Source organism: Macrotis lagotis, chromosome 3 (assembly GCF_037893015.1).
Source record: "Macrotis lagotis isolate mMagLag1 chromosome 3, bilby.v1.9.chrom.fasta, whole genome shotgun sequence".
NCBI classification, from domain to species: Eukaryota; Metazoa; Chordata; class Mammalia; order Peramelemorphia; family Peramelidae; genus Macrotis; species Macrotis lagotis.
This window is the reverse complement of record NC_133660.1, coordinates 115,536,780-115,562,407: the sequence shown is the minus strand read 5'-3', so window position 1 is coordinate 115,562,407 and position 25,628 is coordinate 115,536,780. Positions and strand designations below refer to the sequence as shown.

Sequence of the window (25,628 nt, the reverse complement as noted above, 5' to 3'; positions counted from 1 at the left end):
CTTAGATGAGTACTCTAATATTCAACTCAATAAAGCAAGCAAGTATATCTTGAACATCCACTAGATGCATTATTGTATTAGATGTGATTTGCTCAAGCTAATAGTCATATAATAATTTTTATATTTAAAACTTTTACAAGAGTGGATTTTCAAAGAGAGTTCCTAAGCAAATGAGGAAAAAAATGTATCAAAGAATTTTGGACCATTTCAATTACAAATCAAGATACACTGCAATGGGTTGAATTAGAATACTGTGGCATAAGGGGCCTAATGGTGAAAACTCATGTTTATTTAAGGTCAAATTACAAATTCTAGGGAATTTTGTTTCCATTTTTTTCTTTTAAAAAATTACTATTCCAGGGCAGCTAGGTGGCGAAGTGGATAGAGCACCAGCCCTGGAATCAGGAGGACCTGAGTTCAAATCTGGCATCAAACACAATAATTACTTAGCTATGTGGCCTTGGGCAAGCCACTTAACCCCATTGCCTTGCCAAAAAAAGAAAGAAAGAAAGAAAAAGAAAAATTATTATTCCTGCACTAATTCACCATTTACATATTATACTACTTTTCTCTGAAAAGATTTTTTGTAGGGATTCTTTTATCCTCTTCAGAGTTTTCTTCTGTGGGAGATAAGGGGAAATACTGTTATTTAATTGTACATAAAGCAACTCAGAGCATGGGTTAGCAGTCACCATTACCATCACCACCTCCAGCATCATCTATGGCAACAAAATAAAATGTAAAGGCAGTAACTCATGAAATATGTATTTAAAATTAAAATCTGAAAATAATTGTAAAACTGATAACTAATATTGGCCAGTTGAAAGTGACTTAGTAGGACAATCAGTTCACTATCAATCAGGGTTTTTCTTTTCTTACCGCTTTTCATGGAGGTGCATACAACGAACAGTAGAGGTATGTCCATATAAAGTGTGTATACATTCTCCAGTCTCTGCATTCCATACTTTAAGAGTACGATCAGTGGATCCACTAATGATGATATTGTCTCTCATTTGTGATGACCATACTCCACCGGTGTGTCCTACTAACGTTCTCAAACACTGGGAAAAAAAATACTCAAATTCTTACTTTCAGATAAAGAGAAAAATTTAAATATCCTTTTCATCATTCATTAAAATTTGTGTTGAAAAACATTCAGAATTTGGTTGCAAGAAGCATCAGGAAACAATTTTTGAATTTTGGCATAAGAATCATGTGATAATTCAACTCTCATATTGAGCAGTTTGTCACAAAGGACTAATTAGATATGAAAGCAAATGTTTCTTAGGAAGATAATATGACAGTGCCAGGCTGGCCTTTTTTGATGAAAGAATACTAAATTGTTACTTGGTTTCTTTCATGGAAATGGTTCTAGTGAAAGAATGCCAACAGGCCTGGGTGTGGTTGCATACCACATTTCATCTGAGCCTGCCCAAAGGCAGTAGTTATGATCCAGCCAGGCTACTTCCAGACACGTAAAGACAGACATTAAAAACTTGAAGATAAATCCCAAACTAATATTACACCAGAAAATGTTAAGTTGCCTTTTTATCTTCAAATATGACTTGAGATATTTAGAAAATTAATGATTTCTGATTGAAATATTGCATGGAAAAAGTGTTAAAAGAAAATGAGGAATTTTTCTATATACTCCTTTCCTTTCACCATAACCTTTACTTTTTTTTTAAAGCAAAGCAATCCACTACTAAATTCTGCACAATGCTGCTACATTAGACAGAGAAGTAATATACTTCTCTCTAGTATTGTTGCAAGAGATACTATAGCATGCCTTCAAGGTGACTGCTTGGACGGCTTTTTTTCCAATAAACTTCAATTTGTCTACTGCAGTATTATCTCATATAGTTTGAGATTAGTCTAATCTAACATGAAACATTTAATTTTTAAATTATATGTGGCCTATAAATCAAACATTTTCATAGAGAAAATAGTCTGTCACAATCACCATTTTCTAAAAATGATAAAAGTAACACCATACTGTTCAGCTTTATAAAGTCAAGATAAATGCGATTTATATGAAGATAAAGAACTTCTGTTCAAATTCTCAGTTTATCTATGACTAGATCATGTAATATCAAGATGACTTTCACAAACCTAAGGCTTATTATATAAACAGTTTAAAAAGTTTTGAAAAAATAAAGAAGGTACCAATAATTAGTCATCTTTCTCTTCATTTGCCAGGTATAATTAAAAAAATACAAAATTTCATGATCTTTAGAATAAACTCACTTTGCCTGTAATTGCAGACCAAACTTTCAAGGTGTTATCATCAGAACCACTAACTATCCTGTTTCCACAAAACTGTAAGCATGTAATTACATGATCATCATGTCCTTTGAGCACCTGATAAGACAAGAAAAAGATAAATGTAACTAAATAGACTTCTTTACATATTACACAAGGAAAAAATACACATGAATAAACAGAAATATTACCTTTAAATATTCTATGAACATGCATACAAAAGGTACCAAGTCTCATTCTTATGGCTAAGGAACTAAGTTTGAACAAACTAATTTCTTATGTATATTACTGTCCATTATTTTTGTTTGGAAATTTCACATATAGAAAATTTATTGAACAACAATTCTTAAATTGTTGAGAATTTGAGAAGAGCTCTTGAACTGAGTGTTCAAAAAGTTATATATTGATGTGACCAGTTCTAATTATTTTTTAGACAATGATTTTCTTTTGTTTTTTTTTTTAGGCTTTTGCAAGGCAAATGGGGTTAAGTGGCTTGCCCAAGGCCACATAGACAATGATTTTTTAAAAAAATTAACGGAAATACAAAAGGACTTAATCACCATAAAGTTATTAACATTTTACAATACTATTTTCAGATAAAAAATATGAATATTTTGCTAAGATACCACATTAAATTTAAAAAAGTTTTGGCAAAAATCAAACATCCTTTCAAATAAAATAAATATCTCAGAAGATTTCAAGAATTTTCTAATTGTCCCAGTACTTGAAAAGTATAGCGATGTAGAGAAAATATAAATTAGAGTCTGAATTCATAGGAGTCTTGCAGTAAAAAAAAGTTACTACAAAGTTAGATGCAGCAGTAAAATACATACTAAATATGTATATCTGTAAATAATGATATATTAGAATGCTCAAAATGTACACATTTTGGCATGCTCAATTTTACATGTCTTTCCCTGTAAGAATTAATTACTTTTTCAGGTTAGAGGAAGAAATTCTTTATAGAAGAACTTTAACAAGTATCCTTTCCTTTTTTTAAATGAAATTTTAATTTATCTTCATGAAGACCTTTCTCTTCTTCTTTTCCCTCCCCACACTGAGAGAGCAAGAAAAACAAAATCCCTCTTAACAAATTGACATGGTAAAGCAAAATAAATTCTACATGGCAAACTACTCTAGAATTTCTGCCAAGAAAAATCCCCCTCAAAAAAGGGTTACAAGAGTCAGACACAACTGAAAATGACTAAATATTAACAATAACAGAGTTCCTAAGTCTTTTAAAGTTATTTATCTTTACAATATTATTGTTATTGTATAAAATTGTCCTGGTTCTGGTCCTTCACTGTATCTGTCATTTTCCCATTTCAATTTCTTTTTTTTTTTTTTTTTTTTTTTTTAGATTTTTGCAAGGCAAATGGGGTTAAGTGGCTTGCCGAAGGCCACACAGCTAGGTAATTATTAAGTGTCTGAGGCCGGATTTGAACTCAGGTACTCCTGACTCCAGGGCCGGTGCTCTATCCACTGTGCCACCTAAGTGCCCCCATTTCAATTACTTTAAAAGATTTTTCGTTCCTTATTAGACAAGAGTATGTCTCAAATTATACTCCTCATTCAGAACAGCAATGGCTAACTGCTAAATGCTTACTAATTCCCATTTTAATGTGCATCATTTAGAAATATCCATTACCTTTGGAGATTTCAGTTCACCTCGCCGCCAATTTGTATCAATTCTATGCTGCCTGATGTATGCACTTTTCCAAGGACTGTGTATAAAACCTGGCTTTATGATTTTTCTTCTTTTGATGTGCAGTGGTTCATCAATCCCTGTTTGAAAAAGTTGAAAAAAATCTTCCATAATTAAGAACACAAAATTGATATATAAACCCACCATTATTGCTTCCTTTATACTCCAACAGATGCACAGGACACTATTCTCCATTATTTTAATAACTACACTATTGTAATCATAGTACTATGCATTTAAATAGCATTTCTAACTTTTCAAATTATTTTCATGGCAACTCTTTCATTTAAGCTTCACAACAACTCCATTAAGTAGGGCAGATATTGCTATACAACTAGGTTCCGATTAGTTCAAATAATGAATCCCATGAAGAGGTCCCATGTATTCAAATTTGTTCTATTCAAAGTTGTAATTATGTGAAATATGATAATTGGTTCCAGCCCAATGGATCTATGCAGTGCAAATTAGAAAAAAGGAAGCACTTCAGGAGATTCATTATTTGTCCTAATTGGGGACCTAGTTTAGCTGTACCCACTTTTTAGATGAGAAGACAGAGAGTTTTTGTAGTTGTCCCAGAGTACCTGATCATGATATGGCAGGCACAGAACCTGAATATAGGTCTTCTTATTTCCAGCCTTAAGTCAACACTTCAGAAACCTCAACCAAAACACAATCATCAATATGATCCAGCACTGCAATTCCAGGACCTCTTTAATAACCAAGAGCAGTAAACTGTTTTTGATAGTACAGTTAGTTTACCTCCTCTTACTTACTTTAGTCAAAAGTCTTCTTCCCTTATACTCTTGTTTTTCTCTCAAAAAACAATTCCCAAAGGAAAATATATATTTGACAAGCTACTCAGAATTTAATAAAGTGCCAAATATGGTACTGACAGAGTGGATACTTAGCAAATGCATATTCCTTTTCCTTCGTTAAATGTTCACATTTCTTCAACAATTTTATATTGCAGGTAGTACAAGTATCATTATCATGATTTTTGTAAGGAAGAAACTGAGACTCAGCCAGATTAGATAATATGCCTAGGTGACATGTCTAAATAAAGAGCCAGATTAAGACTGGTCTTTCTTTTCTATCATGCTTCCTTTTAAAGCAACTGAATTATTCAGAGAATGTTATTTCAGTTTTTTTCTTCCTCTTCTGCCTTCACCATTTCTTTTGCTTCCCTGACCAACTTCTCCTTTGCACTTTTCCACCTATCATAATAATTCTACTAGGAAGGGGGTGAATAACAAATCAGTCAATTTTTCTTTTGGTTAGCACTAATTCTTCATATGGATGGCTTCAAAGGAACAAGTCTTAGTTAAATTAAATCCTTAACAATTGTCTATAGGTTTCAAATAGTTTTGCTGTGATAAATAATTACAGTCTTAAAATAAAGATATTTGAATGAATTTAAGTGAAGATTTCCTTATGATTTTTAATCACTTAACCAAAATTAAGTCTTCTCATTTAATTTACTCTTGGAAGTCCAGTATCACAACCTTAATTCAGTGTATAGCACTTGGCCTACTAAAAACAGATCTGCTCTTCCATACTCACTTAACAGATACTTCTGTTTTGCTTATAAGAGATGTTAAATTAAGTTCATTTTTGTCTTTGTTCATTCAACTCTGTAATTTACCTTTTCCCAGTTTCTCATCTATAAACAAAACGCATTTTCATCTTTTAAAAAAATGTTCCATTTTTGTACAAAAAATTTTCAAAATTTTGGCTCTTACCCTCTTCCTTGCATTTCTCTCTCCAGAGAAGGTTGTCTTCAGCCAGAATTCTCCAATATCGGCATGTTTGAGCTGCTTGCAGCAGGTCCTTGGGTTCCAGGAATGAAAGCACATAAAGTGCCAGCTGAGAAGAAAATAATGCTGAATTAAAGCATCATCACCAAAACCTTACACCCCTTATACACAAATATAACTCCAAACTTCCAGGAGAAGACTGGTTTATTCAAATGTATATCAGATATTTGTTAGAACCTTTGGAAATATCAAAAGGATCTGAAAGGGCAAGATACTACTACTAATCTAAATAGGTTGTTATTTCCTAGTATCTGTATTTTTAAATTGTAAATAGATTACAGTATTTTCTTCCTTTCAATTCTAAAACAGTTCTAATTATTCTTCAAAAAAAAACCACCCAACAATCTTTTCCTTCCTTATAACATACTTAATTGATTCAGTTTGTTCAATTAACCCAGATCAAACTTACTTCTTTTCAGGTCCAGCTAAGTGATGCAATGGATAGAGCATCGCCATTGGAGTCAGGAGGACCTGAGTTCAAATCTGATCTCAGACACTTAATAATTTACCTAGCTGTGTGACCTTGGGAAAGTTACTTAACCCCTTTGCCTTGCAAAAAAACCTTAAAAATAAAAAACAAACAAAAAACTAAACAAAAAACTTACTTCTTTCCAAGAAGTCTTTGTTGATTAATCTTCTTTTTCTTGGCTTTATTCTATGGCCAGTAAGACTTAAATATTCCCAACATTAGTCTGCATCTACTTAAATATTAATACTTTTCATGCATTAAAATGAACTTTCTATCTACAATAATACTATAATCTCCCCTTCAGTGTTTTCTGTTAGCTAGACTGTCTAGAGATATGAGAGAATTACAGAGGTCACCATTTATTTCTCTAAACATTGATAAAGCTCTAGTGTGCAGAATGCTATGCTAGGTCAAGGTTACAAAAGACAGAGTTCATGTTTATAGATGATTGTCCATCACAAAACAAAGATAACAAAATAGCGTATTATATATACTTTTACATGGTTAGTACCTTAGGGATGTGCCAAAATGTCATGCCAGATCTAAGAGAAAAGATCATTATTGAACTGGGGTAATGAGGATGAAAGAGGAAATCAAGGAAGATCTTGTGAAATAAGAATGGAAGAAGAAGGAAAAATGGGAATTTTCTAACTATAAGAGTCAGTTAAAATATACAATGTTAACTATTAAAGAAGTTATTTATTGTCAAATTGTAGAGTTTTCTCAGTATCTCTATCCTTGGCATGATGAAACAAAGAATTTTGTCTGGAGAGTTACTTTTCCTAAACTGTATCAAAGTAATTGCATTATAATTTCTCCAAATTTATCTTGAGAATTCTTTGGAGAGAATAAACAAAAATATTTATTTATTGAATTAAATGTTTTTGCCTACTATCAATTTAGAGAGTCTTCAAAATTGATTTATTTTCAGTGTTTAGAGTTCAACAATATATTAGAGTTCAGAAGGGTTAACAAAATGCTTTGCATACACTATCTCAATTAGTCCTAATAATACCTCAGTAGTGTTGATAGTTACCTATCCTTTCAAAAGTGAGAAAACAAACTCAGAGGGGCTAAGTTATTTGCCCAAGGTCACATAACTAGTACATTACATATGCAATATTTGAACCCAGATCTTCCAAGTCCAAGTCAAGAGCTCTTTTCAATATATATTTTGTTTACTGATGCTGCCTCAAAATATACTGGGGGAATGGGGGGAGGAGGGTAGGAGGACAAAGGACATACAATAAACAAGTATAAAATTAATGTTACAAATAAGTTTTTAGAATAGTCCAGATTGGAGAAAAGGATTAGGGTTGTGGTCTAGGGAAAGACATATAGAGTAAAAAGAAAGTACATAGAAGAACCGAATTTGGCACTGGTTAGAAACGAAATCTGAAAAAAAAAGATGTGAAGAGTCAAATATGGTTTTGAGGTCTTATCAACCTTAGATTACTAGGAAGATGGTGATACCATTAACAAAAATAAGAAAGTTAGAAAGAGTTGTTAGTTTTGGGGGAGATGAAAAATTTAACTGACCATACCAGTATAAAATCTTGGTGGTATATTCAGGAAGAGATATCCATCAGGCAGTTGAAAATTTGGGACTAGAGCTTAAGAGAGATAAGGGCTGGAGATAAGATTTGGGAATTAACTAATACTAATCAGATCCATGATAGATGATGAGATTACCAAGGGAGAGAAGTTAAAGGGAGAAGAGGGATGAGGATAGTGAGGGCCTTTAGAGTTACCCATCCTTGGGGGACAATAGGAAGATGATGAAGTATTAAGAAGACTGAGAACAAACCCTCTGAGAAACAGTAAGAAAACTGCAAGAAATTTGTACTCTAGTACAGATGAGGATGGACTGAGTTTCAAGAAGGATCAGGTGGTCTATAATTTGAAATTATACTGAAAAGTCAAGGAAGAGCAAGTCTAAGGAAATGTAATCAGATTTCATGAATAATAGGTTACTTTGGAGAAAAATTTCAGCAGGATTGGTAGAAATGGAAGCTATACTGCAAGAAGGCTGAGCAGTGAACAAAAGCAATGATTTTATACTACTCTTTCTAATGTATAGCAACAAAGCAGGAAAGAGATTAACAAATGATTGTATAAAGCAGTAGGTCTCAAACTTTTTTTGGTCTCTATACCCTTTTTTATAAATTCTTAAAAATTATTGAAGACCTCCCCCCCATAATAGCTCTTACTTATGTGGGTTTGTCAATATTAATAACACTATAAATTAAAACATCTTATTATTATGAAAATAGTTTTGACCTTGTGGCTGCTCTAAGATTGTTTGGGGACTTCTAAGGATACAGGACCACATTTTAAGAAGTGGTGGTTTAAGGAAATGCTAATGTTAAGATAGAAGATGTTTTTCTTTTTTTGGTATTTGGTTTTATTTGTTTGAAAATTGAGAAGATCTAAATAGGTTTGCAGTGATAGGCTTTGGGAGAAGAGGGCCCAATTTATCCCCTGAGACAAGTACAAAAAACCAAACTGTATTTCATCAATATTTATTTTAAAAAAATCCATACAGAATTTTTACTCCTTCTTAATTTATATTATCTTTTCACTGACTTCTACAGAATTCCAAACTAAGTAATAAAGTGGTCATATTTGATAACAATATGAAATATATATGAGCTTAATAAAAATTGACTATTATAAAAAATTCCTTATTAGTCTAGTTATCCTTTCATGAGAAAATTAACTGTTGCTTAATTGAGTGATGACCAAGGTAAGTAATAAGTATTTTGTAATTTTCAGAATGTTAACAAATCAATACCCTTCAATACTCTAGACAAACCAAAAAAAAGTATGTCAACACAGTACAAATGTTTTATAAGCCATTTATTTATGCTTGGTCTTTCAGTCCAGGAAGCACTTATTAAGCAACTATGATGATGCTAAGCAGTATAAGAGATTCTAGAGATTCTCTGCTCTAAAGAGGATGGGGTACCCAGAAAAGTAAATATTAAACCTATATGAAGTCATTCTGAGGCCTTGTCTAAGTAAGTGGTGCTGGAGCTGAGAATGGGAGGAGTTATGGAGTAGGGAGGTGAAGGAGAGCCTGAAGCCCCTGGGTTGGACCACAGAGTACAAGAGTGGGAGGCATGGAAATAAAACCAGAAATTGAGATGGCAGCCAGATTGTAAAGGCCTCAACCAAAGACCAGCATTTACAAAGCCCTGCTTGTGTACTGCAATGAGCATGGGGATACAAAGAAAAGTAAAAAACAGACAAGGTATCTGTAAGATACATACGGGATAAATTAGAAATAATGCACAAAGAGAAAGCACTTGCATTCAAGGGAAATTGGGAAAATCTTCCTATAGAAATTGAAATTTTAGTGGAAATGTAAAGAGATCCTAGAGAGGAAAATGGGGAAGGAGTGACTTCCAGGGATGAGGGGACTGCAAGCAAAAAGGTCCATAAAAATGGAGTGTCTTGTAAACTGAATGAATAGCAAGGCCAAAAGGCCTCAAGTTTCGGTATGTCTAAAAAGTTATGATTAATTCATCTATAGTGGTTACTAAAAAAAGTAAAAAGTTAAACTACTTGAGAAAGTAGTTTATTAATCAGTTAAGTATTTTCCTTTTAAAGATAGTTTTTAATTCCTGTCCCCTTTCCCCTAAAAATATAATTCTTTTATGCAATAAAAAAAGAGTTAAGTTTTCCTTTACTGCTAATTTATTTTGGAAGATTTTCTATTCAATATCTCTACTCAAAATGAAAAAGAATGACACCTGACTATGGTAGAGATAAAATATCAACTTTGTAAGATTTGCAAGATATTTTACATACATCATTTTATTTAATCTCAAATCACGATACATACTGTCCCCAGTTTAAAAAGAGGAAACGGAGGCTCAAAAGTAAAAGTATTTGTCCAGGACTAAGGAGTCAAAGAAGTATCAGAGGTAAGATTTTTACAATATCATGTTGCCTTTCTAGATCAAAGACAGACAATTTAATTATGATATCTAAATAAATGAGGGTATGAGGGTGAATGTAATATGATCATAAATCAGAACAGTAGAAGTCTACAATTTTTGTTGTTTTAAATGGCAGATTTTTAATCAAAGTGCCTCTTAATTGGATGAAAACCTACCTACCTACCTACTAAAGAAGCTCCAAAAAAATTCTTTCAACCATAAAATCCAAGTTTTCATTATTTCTGAGACAGAAAGATGATGAAAATATTTTTCCACAAACTCTTATGATTTCAATTCCAATTTGGACAAATAATTTTGTCTGCTGGAATTGCTTTGGTGAGCTTTTGCTTCCACTAACTACTTAAAGTAGTTTAATAGTTACTACATGGAACCTTTATTGGCTTTATTTCAGGGGTAAAGAATAATGTTTCCTTAAAAAGCACAATGTGGATCTAGATTCAAGATGAATCTGAGTTGAAAATCCTGCATGTTACAATGAGCTCTTCTACTTACTTGCTCCATTTGCCACAGCAAAGATACACCCAGTATAAGTTTGCCTTGACCTACATCATCTAAAGGCTCTGGACAAAATATCTATTAAACATATATCACATAGAACTAACCATCCCCTGTGATATTCTTTTGCCTAGCAAAAATAATCAATCAGGAAGGAATATATTTATATTCACTTTAAAAAACAAAACATTGTAAGCCCCCTTTGTAAAATTTATGAGTTCAAAAGATTAATGATCTATTATAGGTTAAAGAACCTAGAGATCATAAAAAGACTTTGGAGAGCAAAAAAGTATTTTATATATATATATAAACTACTTACTAAATAATCACAAAATCCGTTTTTCTGGTATATAGCTCATACTGTGCTAACTAGTAACAGTTATAAGGTTATTAAATATTGGTCTCAATTTTATTTTCTCAAGAAATGATGTTTTATTCATTTTTATATGTATGAAATGAACCATACTCTTAAATTAAAAGGGGTTTTTATCAGTACTTGAAAAGAACAATATAATTACCCATCCACAAAGTAGTTTATGGACTTTTTCTCATTTCTGTACTAACTTTTGCTGTATCTTTTCTTTAAAAGTGACTTTTTCACTTAAATAAACTGTAAAAAAAAAATACTTAAGCCAAGTCAATTAAACTATGAGTGGTTTGTTACTGGAGATGTATTTGAATTTTAGCTTTTGAAGATATTTTCCTATTATGTTTGATTCTGACTTTAAAAGTCTTTTTTATTTTGGCAAAATAAAGTCACTATGAAAATCTGAAGTTAAATGCACTGCTCTTAATGAAAGAGGATAACAGCTACAAGGAAGAACAACATAATTTTAAATAATTTATTTGTTTTTAGTTTTTTGCAAGACAATGGGGTTAAGTGGCTTGCCCAAGTCACACAGCTAGTTAATTATAAACAACATCATTTTAATAAAAATACAAACCACTAGAATAAGGGTATCAAAAGAAATTGTGACAAATCAAAGGTGAAGAGATTCATTGAATCTAATATCTGTGAAAGGGTTTCTTATTATTAATCCTCCTCTGAGAGAACCCAGTTTACTCTATGAAGCCAACTTCATTCAAAAAACTCACTCTTTTACTAGAATAATTATTGAAAGAAAAATTTTACCACAGGAGGACTAAATTATCTTTTCTTTTATATGAAAGAAGATCTACCACAGGAAAGGTATTTTCCCCAGATTTTCTTATCCTGGAATCTTACTTAATATCAGTGTACATTAATTTGCTATCAGGTTAATTATGCTCATATCTGAAATGATGATTGTGGTACATGGAATGCGCATCTTCATGATCCTTAAGACATTTAAAATAGTCATATGAAAAGAATTCCTCTCGTTCAAACCCAAATTACTTATAGCTGTAAGCATTATTTGAAATAAGGTAGTGTACAGTATTTCTTTTCACAATCTTTTTCTCCTAACTTGCACATATAACTAGTGATAAGCACATTAAACTGAATGAGCTGTGTAAATGCCAATCACAATGATGTTCACAAAATATCCTACATATCAGTTCTAGTCCCCCCCAAGGAAATGAATAAACCCTTAGCAAAATAGTGTAACTTTTCAAATATTATGTTTATTTCTTCTTAAAACTGATTTTCTGTACTATATACCTCTCAGACATATATGCGTATACTAACATTTTTAATTTCATGTATTTTAAAATGAAAATCCCTGAGAAAATGTGAATTATGGGAAACCATAATACCAATGAGCTAAATTTTTTTAAGGATTATAAATCAGTAATTTCAGAAGAAATTTTTAAAAGTGTAGATATCAATGCAAGAGTCACTGGTATTTACACTCCTATTAAAATTTCAATTTTCAAAATATTATGCTAAAGATTCAGAGACAATATACGTAATAAATGAAGACTGTCAATAATCTGGGGAAACAAAAGTCGTGATGAGACATTCAAAGTAACAGGACTCACTAGAGTTTTCTCTTTACATAGGACAAATCCCAGTAGTGAAAAGAAGTCTCTCAGTTCATAGAAAAACATTAATCTGAGAATTACAATATTAAGTCAAAGCAGTTTTGTTACTTACAACCTTCTTTAACGCCAATTAATTGTGTTAAACTGACAATACTGAATACCATAATTAGCATGGAAGTGTTTGAAGGTTAACAGAAGATGCTTTATGTAGTTAAGCAGCAGCCAGTACCCAACATTAATTGATATTCCTCACCTCTTTGGGAAGCAACGAAATGAAGTCTCGCTGAAACTGAGGTTCTATTACTTGCATCATATGTTTTACTTGTGTTGGTTCACAACTATCAATAAGTTCATCTAAAGCAAGCAGTTTCTCTGGTCCACTCCAGCTCTGTCAAATGGAAAATAGTCTTAGCATTAGTATTATTTCAATAGATGCCTAAAAGATAATTTGAATATAAAACCTGAGGGAGATTTTTATACCAAGAAGATAGAAATTTAAATGATGAAATTCTTTGAAATTTAATTTTTAAATGGTAAGTTGCTCTTTGAAAGATTCAAATTATTATACAACTTTCACTGAACAAATTAATTTTCCAAACTTGACATATGATTTTATTGTAGTTGAACACAAGCTAAATAAAACTCTTAATTTAAAATTAGCTTAAAAAATTGGCAAAGTTTGTGAATTATGAATGAAGAATCTTTTATAGGATTATCTCTTCTCTCATAGAAATTTAAATGATAAAATTATTTAGTCTTAAAATTTCACAAAGTAAACCAGAAATTTCATTCAGAATGACAATTTCAGTTCAACAAAGCTTATTTTCATAAAATGCTTTGTGTGTATAGCTAAAAATTATTTACTATATTATTGTGGTTCCATGTTCTTCAGTAACCAGGAATCCTGGCTGTAAACCAACATTTTTATTCTGCAAACATCAATTTACATTACTGAGTAAACAGGGAATTTTGATTAGTAATTTTCCTTTCTCTGCATTCTTTCTAATGGGCACCATAAAATTGGATGTTTTTAATAAGGCACTCATCTGAGAGTATAGCAGATTAACAACATCATTTGTAGAAAAATTAATAACTATACATACTGCACATTTGACAAGTGTGTCTTCCTCAAACTCAAAGGCCTTTGATTTGTTATTCCAAAACAACTTCCAACTAAAATACCACAAACAATAGAAAATGCCTCCTTATTTAGTGTAAAATTAGAGCATGAATAAAAGAGAAAAAAATTGACATGAAATGAAATGCTACAATACTAGAAACCAACACATAATCACTTGTTAAACATATGTGTCTTCATAGTGGCATACATATGTACAACACATCAAAAGGACAGTGGAAAGGGGGGAAGATTGTTAAAAGATAAAACTTGCTTTTTCAAATTGTTTCTTTAAAATGAAGACCAAATTCAGGATTTTTATTTATTTCATTAGTGTGAAGTGATATTGCCTTGTTATGCAAATGTTGTCTTCTACCAAAGCAAAGTTTTAAACATTCAGATCAAGTGAAATAATATTCTCATTTTGGAGAATTAATATAGTCAACAAACTAAGTCAGATAAGTCACGATCAGAGTTATATATAGAAAATGAATTCTATACACAGTTTCTGGTCCAGACAGGGAGTTTAGACTCCATCTCATAGCTAAGTAAAAAGTACTGCAGATAAAGCGAACTAAATTTACAATGTAGCTAGCTGAAATACTGATGGTAAATCTTTGGAGAATTGAATCTTATACACCTTTTTACATAATATGCATGTTATATAGGTACATACAATACATGTATGTGTGTGTGCGCACATGCACACACACACACACACACACATTATTCAGGGTATAATATATATCTACACCCCCACTATCATTTTAAAGCAGTTTTCCTTCAGCCTAAGGCAATATGTTACTCAATGAGACAAAAGGAGGTTATCTCTGCCTCTACTGTTGTTGTATAATATACAATTTCTTCAACATTAAGTTAGGAAAGAAAAATGAATTTAATTACCCTACTAGTGAAAATAATAATAAAAATAATAGCAATAGCTAGCAATTACATGCACTTTAAGATATACAAAGTATTTTCTAAATATTGTCTCATTTTATCCTTATTTGTGGTTAGGTAAATATATTTTAACTAACACTAGCCCAGACTCTGGAGACCAGATTTTTGTCCCACCTGTGTCACTGAAGTGCTATGGAAACCCTAGACAAGTCCCTTTAACTCTGGATCCCAGCTTCCTCATCTGTAAAATAAGAAGTTAGCCAAGACAACCTCTAGGAGATCTTCATAGATCTAACTTACTGTCTTTTGTTTCAAATAATATTGGACAAAACAAAAGCCAAGAAAATGATCTTAATGTTTGTTTCAATGGATTTGCCATTTGTCAAAGATGGACAAATGTGCCCAGTGAGGAGTTTGAGAAGATCAAATCTTTGACACCTCTTGCCTGACACACTTCTTGAGCAACATTGAGGAGGAACTGACCCTGCTTCAGAAGGCTAGCAGAGAATCAGGAAAGGCAGTTTATTTGGGTACCAAAAAACCACAATGAACTATCTTTCTGGAAAACAAAGTGAATCCCCTGAATGTATAGATTTACTTCAAGAAATATGCCTAGTTCCAAATTTTATATTTGGTTCTGATTTAGTAGCAATGGAAAAAAAGTAAATTATTGTACTGAGAAGGAAAAATAAGGATAAGAGAGGGAGTTATTGGAAGAGTATTGGATAGAGCTCTAATAAACAAAGAACTCCACTATCATCTATTAGTTTGTGATTCAGGAATGACATTCAAACTCTTTGATCATTGGTTTCTTCATCTGTAAAGGAATCAGTTGTATTTCTAAGGTCTCTGTCCTCAAAAATTCCAAAATTTTATTTTTGTTTTTTTAAAAAATGGAGATAATTATCCCCCCCCCCCCCCCCCCAGAAAAGAGAATACTTCTCTTTGGTCCTCTGTCTTAAGAAACAAATACAACTTAGAGGTCAGAAAGTGAAACAAAGCTACAAGTCATGGAGAAATAAATGGCAATGAATGTCAATTACAAGTTAAAAATTCTCTATGGAATTTGTATTTTCATATAATCATGAAATTTTGAGTCAGAAGAGATCTTAGAAATCATTTAGTTTAACTTTTAAGTCATTTAGTATCTACTTGTAGACTGCAGTATCCAGATCTCCACACCTCAAAATCTAGACAAGACAGTCACTATATTTAATCTCTTATCTCTCTCCTTCTCTGATATATTCAGCTATTCAAACATTCTTTGCAATATGATTTCTTAGTAATACTGTGTAAAACTAAGACTAAGAAAAACTATTAGACTGAAAGTCTTTAAGTACTATGAAGACAGGTAAGTAACATTAAAAAAAGACTACCTAAATAAAAAAGGTAAGTAGTGGAAGGGAATTTTAAGGAGCATATATTATCAAATGTTTCCAAGGGCTAACATGAAAACAAAACAAAACAAAAATCCTTTAATACCCTAGACCACCTATAGTGTAGCCCCTCCAGTCTCTATTTTTAATTTCTAAAGATAAATGTTTTCAATTATTTATTCTTGAAAACTTGCTTTGAACTCATTCCTCTTATGTTCAATATATTAAGATGAAAATACATGCTCTGAACAGGTGGGCTGTTCATGAATTCAGAATATGTGATAATAAATGGACAACCTAAGTTAAATGATGCATTGCCATTCAGGAAACACTAAAAGACCTTGAGAAGGTTTCTGATTTGTTGAGAAATTTGGAGAGGATTTATTGGAGGATATGGCAAAAATTGTAATCGCATCTGTTGGATTATGGAGTTCACACATTTACAAACAAACATAAATAATATATTCATAGACTACAATATAAATGAATCTACAAGCATCTTCAAGCCAATCTTAATTAGAAGATAAATTAAGGAAATTAACATTACTTATGTCTTAAACTATTCTGAATCTTTTCAAGAGGGGGGAAAAAAGCATATGGCACCCAAAAGAATCTAAAACTAGCTGAAGCACTAAAAAGTAGTATTTGGGAAAACAAAAGCTCAAACTATATAAAATTTGTCTTACTTTTGTCTTTAATATATAATCTTCTTGTAAAGTAACCTCTTTGACCTAAAATGGCATGTCATTTATGCTTATATAATTTTTAATGAGTGAAGGAATACTCTGTCATCACAAATGAAGTTGAACCAAACTAGAGCTCTAGCACTGGCTTTGGAGCAATAGCAAAACAGTAAGGGAAAAATATATCCCATTTAGTAAGTTATGTAACAGAAAATTCAACTCTAAATATGTCCCAATAGTGTGTTAATGGAAATCATGCCATTTTAATTATACTTTTGCTACATCACATGGTCAAAATTTTAGACAATTCATACACTTTTTTTACTATAAAATTAAATCTACTAGATGGGCATTTAAATAAACTTTTAAGAAATAAGCCATTAGTAGACTGATTCAGTTCTAAGCAGCTTTGGCACCCACACCAAGGAAAAAAAATGTATGGCAAAACAAGATGATTTGTTGAGTGTGTTACAGATAAGACACTTAGAAGGGATAAAGTATTCAACTACCTACTTAGCTAGCCTTTTATTGTTAGTAGATTTCTTTGTTATAGAATATTTATGTGGAAAAAAGGAATTAGAAAGCAGTATGCCTTTAGGGATAATTTGAAATGTCAATGTTGCTAACCACAAACAAGTTTTGCTCATTGAAACCTTTCCCATTTGAAACAATAATCAAATAGACCTGCATATGGACAAATGGTAGCCTACCACTTTAGATTTTATAGGATAATAGTTGTTTTTTTGGCAGGCATTTAATTTATCTAAGTCTCAAGTTTTATATTTTTGTCCTTTTATGTTCTCTGGTTTTAGAAAACTAGTAGCAATTGCTCACTCATGAGATTCTTAATAATTAATAAGATGAAACACCATCAAAACAAGAAAACACTGTAAAATATATCATCAATAAAACATACCCTTGTAAAAGTACTGTGCAAATGCCAAATATTGTGGATTGGATCAATGAGGAAAAATCAGATAATACCAAATGATCACATGTGACTGGTTCTTCATCACAAAAAAATAAAAATAAAATTGGTTAGGTTATTAAAATGAGGAGCAAAACTTTGCCCTGAGCTGCCTCCTAATATTATGGAAACTTGAGATAATTTGCTCAAATTAAGTATTTTCTGTGGAGGCTGGATACAATGACAATTCCAAGCATCACTAGTATTACTAATTTTCCACCTTTTTTGGTAATAGTGTATGAGAAAAAACACTATATCTCAAAGAAAGAAAAGCTTAAAAACACATTCATACATAAACACGTATATCCTTGCTGCATTCATCAGAGCTATACTTAAATTATCATATGTAAATTGTTTTTCAAAGTATGTCTTGAAAATGTGTAAATGTGCTTAGTTTTTCACTTCTCACAATGAAGAAATATATATATGCACAAATAATGGCAATTTTGGAATATTTTATAATAAAAACTGAGATCAGAGATTAGTACAATTTTAAATTTAAAATGCAGAATACTGTTCTCATATAAATGGGAAAATGATGAGTTTCTAAATGATACATTTGAACACATAAATAAAATTATTATAATTATGTAATACATAAAATATCTTTATTTGTTTAGTATATTAATCATGCATATTAATGTTATGGACCAATACTAGGATACTGGAGGGGAAAAAATGGTATTATACATTAGTAAATTTTCAGAGCCAAAAGAAAAAGAATCAATTTCCATGAAAATGAATCATTATTTAGTTTAGTGGGGTTTGATGAATACCACTAGTAAAATGTTCATCTTCTATCCTATTAGCCTTTAGTTTGTTATCTAAAATAGTACATGATCACATTCGATTCAACTAAAATCACGGGTGGATGTGAAAGGGTATGTTTAAGTACATATACTTGATTATAAAATCTAAATTGCTGCTTGTGTGCCTAGAAGGTAATTAAGAAAAATAGTGCATTTCTCTTTTTCAGCTTAAATTTAAAAACCTAGTTACAAAATAAATGAAGACAATTTTTGAAAGCTAAAATTGTCTCTTAAAATAATTAAAGTATATTCACATTAACCACCTTCCCCTCTTCATTCCTACAACCACTGAGAAAGTAAGCTTTTGATTGTTTGGGGTTTTGCCTGGCTGTGGATCCAAGAAGCACTTTCAGTTTACTTTATTTTAAATCAATACTCCAACAATATTCTCCCCCCCCCCCCCCCTTACAAATGTTTAGCATTTAAGCCTTGGGTTAGTCAGAAGGTAACTTCCAGAATAACTGCTTAGAAAGCTATGTCCAGGTACTGAGTGTGTCCTCTTTGCAAGGTGCATTAACTCCTTGGGTCACTAGGGGAGCCAGTCAATACCCACTTCAGGGCACTAAAGAGTAACCCTACAGATGGGCACTGATGATGTGCCACAAAATAATGATCCGATATGGAGCAATAATGGTTTTAAAGACAACAAGACAACACCAGAAACTAAGTATAATGCAAGCACAGAGGATAAAAAAAGAAGTTTTATTTATCTAAAAACAAAAGGTTTTAATGATGTGTTATATATAAATTAGCACTGGATATCTTTTAAAAATTCTGTCATTAAAAAATTAAAATTAGCCTTTTATAACTAACGATTAAGCAAAATAATTCAAAGACTGCTTAGATTTGTCACCTGAAACATTTTCAGCCATTCCTGAAGGCCCGTAGGTGGCTGGACAGATGTAATTCGGCGTCTTTGCTGACCTTGGCCATTGGCTGCTCTGAGGTCCCCAAATGTGGTAGGTGTTGCTGAGCATGGCACCAAACCAGTCGTGCTGTAAAACAAACAATAAAGAGGATATGAGTTTCCTAGTTCTAAAAGGTATTGATGAGAGAGAGCATTTTACATACTTTAACCATTTATTTGAAATTTCCCCAGAAAGCATGGGGATGAGTAAAACCTTTTCCCCCCTATTCTTTAGAGTTAGTTTCCTCCCTCCTACATAACCACCTGTTACAATCACGACAGTACAAATCCTCTAGAGAATCAAAGTAGCCATGGTAAAACTGCCACTGTAAATCACCAGCAGGAGATAAACATACAAACATCAAAATATTTAATTGCATTTAGAACTCACACAACCAAGAACCCGAGCCTATTAATGCACTCAGCATCACCTTATATAGAAAGCTAAAGTTTAAGTTACCTTTTCAGAAATGAATTGGGATGGAATTTCAATTATCCAGTTAAAAAAAATCCAAATGTTTTATGAGGTATATAATATATGAGAATATAAAAAAAATTGAAGTAATGTAGCCAATGGTTCTAAATTTTGCTAACCAAATTATTTCTGATTTTTTGCCCTAGATATCTTCACAATCCTTCCTCACTATTATGGTCTAGTTCTTCTCTAATTATATATAATAATAACCGACAGGGATGTTCCTTAGTTTGAAATTTTGCAGAAGCTTTCTAAGTAAAGAGAAGAGATTGGAGAAATGCAAGTCTAAAATACAATAGGAAAGCACCTAAATATTTTTGTTCAGTAAATTTAAGCATGAAGATTATTTTGGGGGGAGGAAAAACATTAATTATTCATCTCTTCATTGGTAAAATTAGGGCACTAGAGCAGAGGATCTCAAAGGGGACTTTTCTAACTCTAAAAATTCTATTCTCCTACATAGAAATAATAATATATTAATTATAACATTTTATTTTTCTAATTAAAGTAAATAAAACTTGTTTGAAGTCATAAAAATCAAGAATAGATGTGACAATTTCAGTCTTTCCTTGAAATAGAAGCCTTTAATGAATATATTTAGTAATACTTTTGCAAGGGCAAAACAAATCACAATAAGCAAAATATATTATATTTATCCATTAATGTTTTAGCAATTTTTACATTCTAAATTTATTTCACTATGATACTTGTGAAGGTCGTCTAAACAAATCAATGGAAAGAAATGGAATTTCATTGCTATAGGTGATTTTCAGTGTTCTGATAATTGATGCAAATGTCAACTCATTAAATAATTCTAATACTTTCCCAATTTTCATCATTTCACACAATGTCTCATTCTTTTAACACACTTTACAAAAGTCTCCTGTTTTATAGTTTATATCCTTTAAGATTACAAAATGAAGGTCAACTATAACATTAAACTGCTTTGGCTTATTTCTACTAACTCTCTACTTCCAAATTTCAAAGTGAAGAGCCTATTTTTTTCTCTCTTCAAGAAGAAATGAGCTAATTTCATTTTCTAAAATAAGAATGATCTATGCTTCTAAGATGTATATGACACAACACTGTGAAAAAGATCTCTACTCATTTTCACATGTTCAAAATGGCAAACATGCATCTTAATAACTAGAAGATCATCCAAAATTCAAAACTATTCTAAATTTAATCTAATCTTACTTACTGAGATTATTTGTCAAAAAAGCTAACACAACTTCTATCTTTAACATATTATCTCATTTGGTCCTTGTAACACTTTCTCTTGCTCTAAAATATGACCCATGATAAAACAAAAAACCCTACTGGATGCTTTTATGTTGATCAGAAAATATTAAGCCTATTTTTTATTCTTGTTTCTGGAATATATTATGAAAAACTAGCACAAGGAACAGAGAAAACATGTACAGATGAGGACAAATAAAATTCAAAAAGGGGAAATCTCTCTTTGAAATAATTAATTACCCAGCAGAAACACCATGGTGAAACTAAGGGAGTTAGATTCAATGACATCTAAGTTCTTTTTCAGCTCTAAATCTAAGATCGTATGAATCAAACAACTTGGTATCACTGCTGGGTTCTAGCCTCAATTACACTACAACCATGGGCAAGTCATTTAATCAAGTCTTTTTTTACTCAACTGTGAAATGGACTATAGTAGTAGTAGCAGCAGCAGCAGCAGCAGCAGTAGCAGCAGTAGTAGTAGTAGTAGTAGTAGTAGTAGTAGCAGTATGTGTGTGTGTGTGTGTGTGTGTGTGTGTAGCATAGTATAACAAGGACCAAATGAGATAATAAGGGTTTTATTGTTGTTGTTGTTGTTCAGTCTTTTCCTGTTGTGTTTGAATCTTCTTGAACCCATTTGGAATTTTCTTGGCAAAGATGCTAAATTTCTTCTCTGGGTCATTTGACAGGTAAGGAAACTGAGGCAAACAGGGTTAAGTGACTTGGTCAGGTCACACAGCTAGATATGACTAAGGCTAAATCTGAATTCAGGAAGATCAGTCTTTCTGACTCTAGGCCAAAATCTACTTACTATGCAATCAAGCTATCAAATGATAAAGCATTATAGGATTATTAAGACTAAAAGAAGACAAAAAAGGTATTTTTTTCATGTCACCAACCTTACTAATAAGACAAGTGAAATATCTAAGCTAAAATAAAGTTTTCTTAAAACTTGGAAAATTGATTTTATATATTTTTATACATCCCAGTTCATATACCAATTATTATTGCTAAAAGAAAATAGGAATAACACTGAAATACAAAACTGGTATTTTGACCATAGATCCAAACTTCCCCCAGTCACCAAATTCTTTACCAAGGCAGTTAATAAAATAAGAAAATAGACTGAGTGTTTCATTCCCTTTATCACTTCACACCCTCTGGTGCCCAAAAACAGTGAAACTGGCTAAGGGCAGGCAAGCAAGAAGGAAAAAAGAACAGGAGGAAGAAAACCTACAAATCAGAGTTAGGCAGTTCTAGAAGAATTAAGAATTGGTTACAGAACAATTTATTTTTTTTTCATACTAGACTGCCTTTATTGTCTTGTGCTGTAAACAGTCATAATTATATTGAGCTAGCAAGCTTTGAACAGAGCAATCTAAAAGAATGTTGTCTTCTAGAACTGAACTAGAGGAAAGAAAATTTTATTCCAAGTAAATTAATGATAAAGGAAGAAAACTATAAAAAATCAGAGTGTGTGAGGGGAGGTGTCTGGTTTTCTTTAAAACTTAAGGCATAAAAATAATTTCTCCTAAATATTTGAGAGAGGGGGGAGAGAGAGAGAGAGAGAGAGAGAGAGACCGACCAATAAAAATCCATGGGTCAATTTTCAGTCCGTTTATTCAGAGAAATTTTAAAACATTTGGAAAACATACATTTAAATTTTTAAAGGAATGATACCTTGCTTTAACTTTTAAAGGACACACACACACACACACACACACACACACCCCCAAAAGTTTCTTTTCAATTGACAGCTTAACAGATACAGATAGTATGTTTAAGTTAGGCTAATTAGCATGAGTGGAAAAAGTTTTGTAGTGACGTATAAATCCTCAAATGATGGAATGCTTCAAGTAAGACACAAGAGAACAATTGTAGCTAGTTGTTATGGTAACTATTGGACTGGTATGAAAATGTATGTACGAAAAACGTAAGATCTCAGCAAGCAAAATGTGGTTTCTAATAATAATTTCAAGAAATAAACTAGTTAGTAATTATGAGGTTTGTATTATTAGTTTAAAAATTTAGTCTTCAGTTTTGCATGTATAAATTTCTACTTTAGGATCACAGTTGCTATAGCAACCTGATACTCACATTTTGGGATTTCCTTTTCAGAATTTCCTAAGAACTGTGCTTTTAAAATTGTATCCAGTTAACATTCTACTATTAAATGAAAGCTTCTATGAAAGATTCTATGCATGGAATGCCTTAGTTCATAGGTAATTGTTGGAACAACTCAAATTCTCAAATAAGAAACATTGCCCCTTCTTTATTAAAAAAAAACCCTTTTAATACCATTGAAACTTGGGAATATAATCATTTTAAGTCATCAACAATAAGTGGAAAGCTGTCTTTCATCATAGCAAGTGGAAAAAGAGGATAAATCTAAGAATTCTGAGAATTAGTTCTTTCATTTTATTACCTTGTATATTCTGAGACTTTGCATGGTTTCTTTCCCAAAGAAAATGACCGAACCTCAGAACCATGGTCCAACTTTCTTTTCATCTACAATGAAAAAAACAGATTATGTTTTAAAATTTTTCCAACTATATAATTTTTAGCTATTAGTACTGAAAATTTTTAAGTTCCCATGTATATCATAAACTCTTAGAGCTGAAAGAATCTCAGAGATTATATAGCATCAAGAGAATACTTAAAAAACCGAACTTTCAAAAAATGTCAGCAGGATATCATTAATTAAATTGGTGGGGAAAAAATATGAAAGCTTTATAATGCATGTTCCTTTAATCACAAGAAGTCCAGGTATCAAGATTGTTAAGATATGTGGAATGGTCCTTTTCAGTTAACATTTATTTTTTGTTGATATGGTATGACATCTGTTACTGTGTAGTTTTCTGTCATCTAATTTCTATAAGAAAAGCACATCTCATGATAGCTCACACTGATAAAGGAGAAATTTAAGTCCCGTCCCGTCCACCCCTGAACAACATGTGGATTTTAAAACATTTTTGTTTTCTTAGACTTTTAGCAAAACTAAATAGACTTTTGAAGCACACTGATATTTACTATGAGGAAAAGAAAACAAAAGTTATAAAATCTTATCTTAAATATCAACTGTTATTCAAATAATTACAGGCAGAGAGAATACTGAAAGGAAGAAACCCCATAAAATCTGAGGACTAGCTGTCAGAGAAAGGAATAATATTCCTAGAAAAAAATCAATTGATGCATCATTCATTTTCCATATGCATATATATATAAATATGTATGTATGTGTGTGAATACACACACACATACACACACACACGTACACACACACTTAGAACTAGAACAATCTTGTACTAATCTGAAATGCCCCAAATCTACAAAGCAGGGGACAAAATTAACATATACATAAAGAGTTGTGCTATCCTAAGAATCAAATCTAGTATCTGAGAAATAAATGTTATATCTTGCCTCATTACACAGCACTGCACAAAAAAATATTTTCAGAATGCTGTTTTTATTATGATATTATATGTTCACTTTTATATCTTTTTTTTGAAAAAAGGTAGAATATCAAGTTTTAAAATGTACAATATTAGTCAGTTGGGTTTACTACATGTATTTGAAACTGAAAAGAATAAATCTGATGTAAAAATTCAACTTTTTCCCCAGCTTTAAATGTTTCCTCACCTATATTTGTTCCCTGATTTACTAATATAGTCAGGGTTTATGAGAAAATCCAAAGCCTCCAAAGTGATGGATAACCTCTTTCATTTCTATGATTAAAAAAAAAGCAGCAGCTTACATTGTAGGAACCTTTTTTTCCTGCCTATTGCTTCACATGGAAACATCACAGAATAACATGTTTTATAACATTAAAACTAAAAAGAACTCTAAGCTTCCAAACAAACCTGCAGAGCAATGCTGAGGATAATGAATACCATCTTTTTTAACATCATGGAGGAAAAGCTAGCACAAACACAAGAGTTTATTCCTTGGCTCATGACAGTTAAATGGAAAAGACTAGAACTGGTCTTCTCTGCTACCTTGGGAGAAGTTTTCTTGTTCATTAAATTTGTTTTAAAGTAATTCTTCTTAGAGAAATCATTGTTTCTCCTTCTTAAAGTAGACTTGCTTTTTAATCAAGTAAAATAAAAATTAAAGCTGGGACAAAAATATTACATATATATATATATATATATATTTCGAAGAAAAACAGAAACACACACACACACACACACACACACACACACACACACACACAAACACGCTCCCATGCACCAAAGGGCCAGTATAGAATGCCTTAAAAAATGTTATGGTCTTTGGATAACTATCTCATTGATGCTTATTTTCACATTTACTATTAAAAAAAATTGGGTATCTCTTCTAATTAAGTTGGTGGTATTGGCTTTCAGAACTTCTCAGAATCACTCATAAATTATACGGGTGCAGCAATTGCCATCTGACACACTAAAAACAAACTTTATTCCCATCTTAGGGATCCTCTAATGAACAAATTGCCCAATATAATAGCTTA

General features: G+C 31.7%; 1 protein-coding gene across 4 annotated transcripts in view; it reads right to left on the bottom strand.

The window, feature by feature from the left end:
• The window catches only part of FBXW7 (F-box and WD repeat domain containing 7), a 127,966-nt gene that overhangs the window by 8,054 nt on the left and 94,284 nt on the right, over positions 1-25,628 (bottom strand). For all 4 annotated transcript variants that reach the window (XM_074229130.1, XM_074229129.1, XM_074229132.1 and 1 more), the window contains 7 exons: positions 23,568-23,650; positions 19,378-19,519; positions 12,926-13,060; positions 5,707-5,830; positions 3,911-4,047; positions 2,248-2,361; positions 880-1,061 (listed from right to left, as the gene is read on the bottom strand). In XM_074229130.1, the coding sequence (XP_074085231.1) occupies positions 880-1,061; positions 2,248-2,361; positions 3,911-4,047; positions 5,707-5,830; positions 12,926-13,060; positions 19,378-19,519; positions 23,568-23,650 (917 nt within the window). The remainder of the gene's footprint in view (positions 1-879; positions 1,062-2,247; positions 2,362-3,910; positions 4,048-5,706; positions 5,831-12,925; positions 13,061-19,377; positions 19,520-23,567; positions 23,651-25,628) is intronic.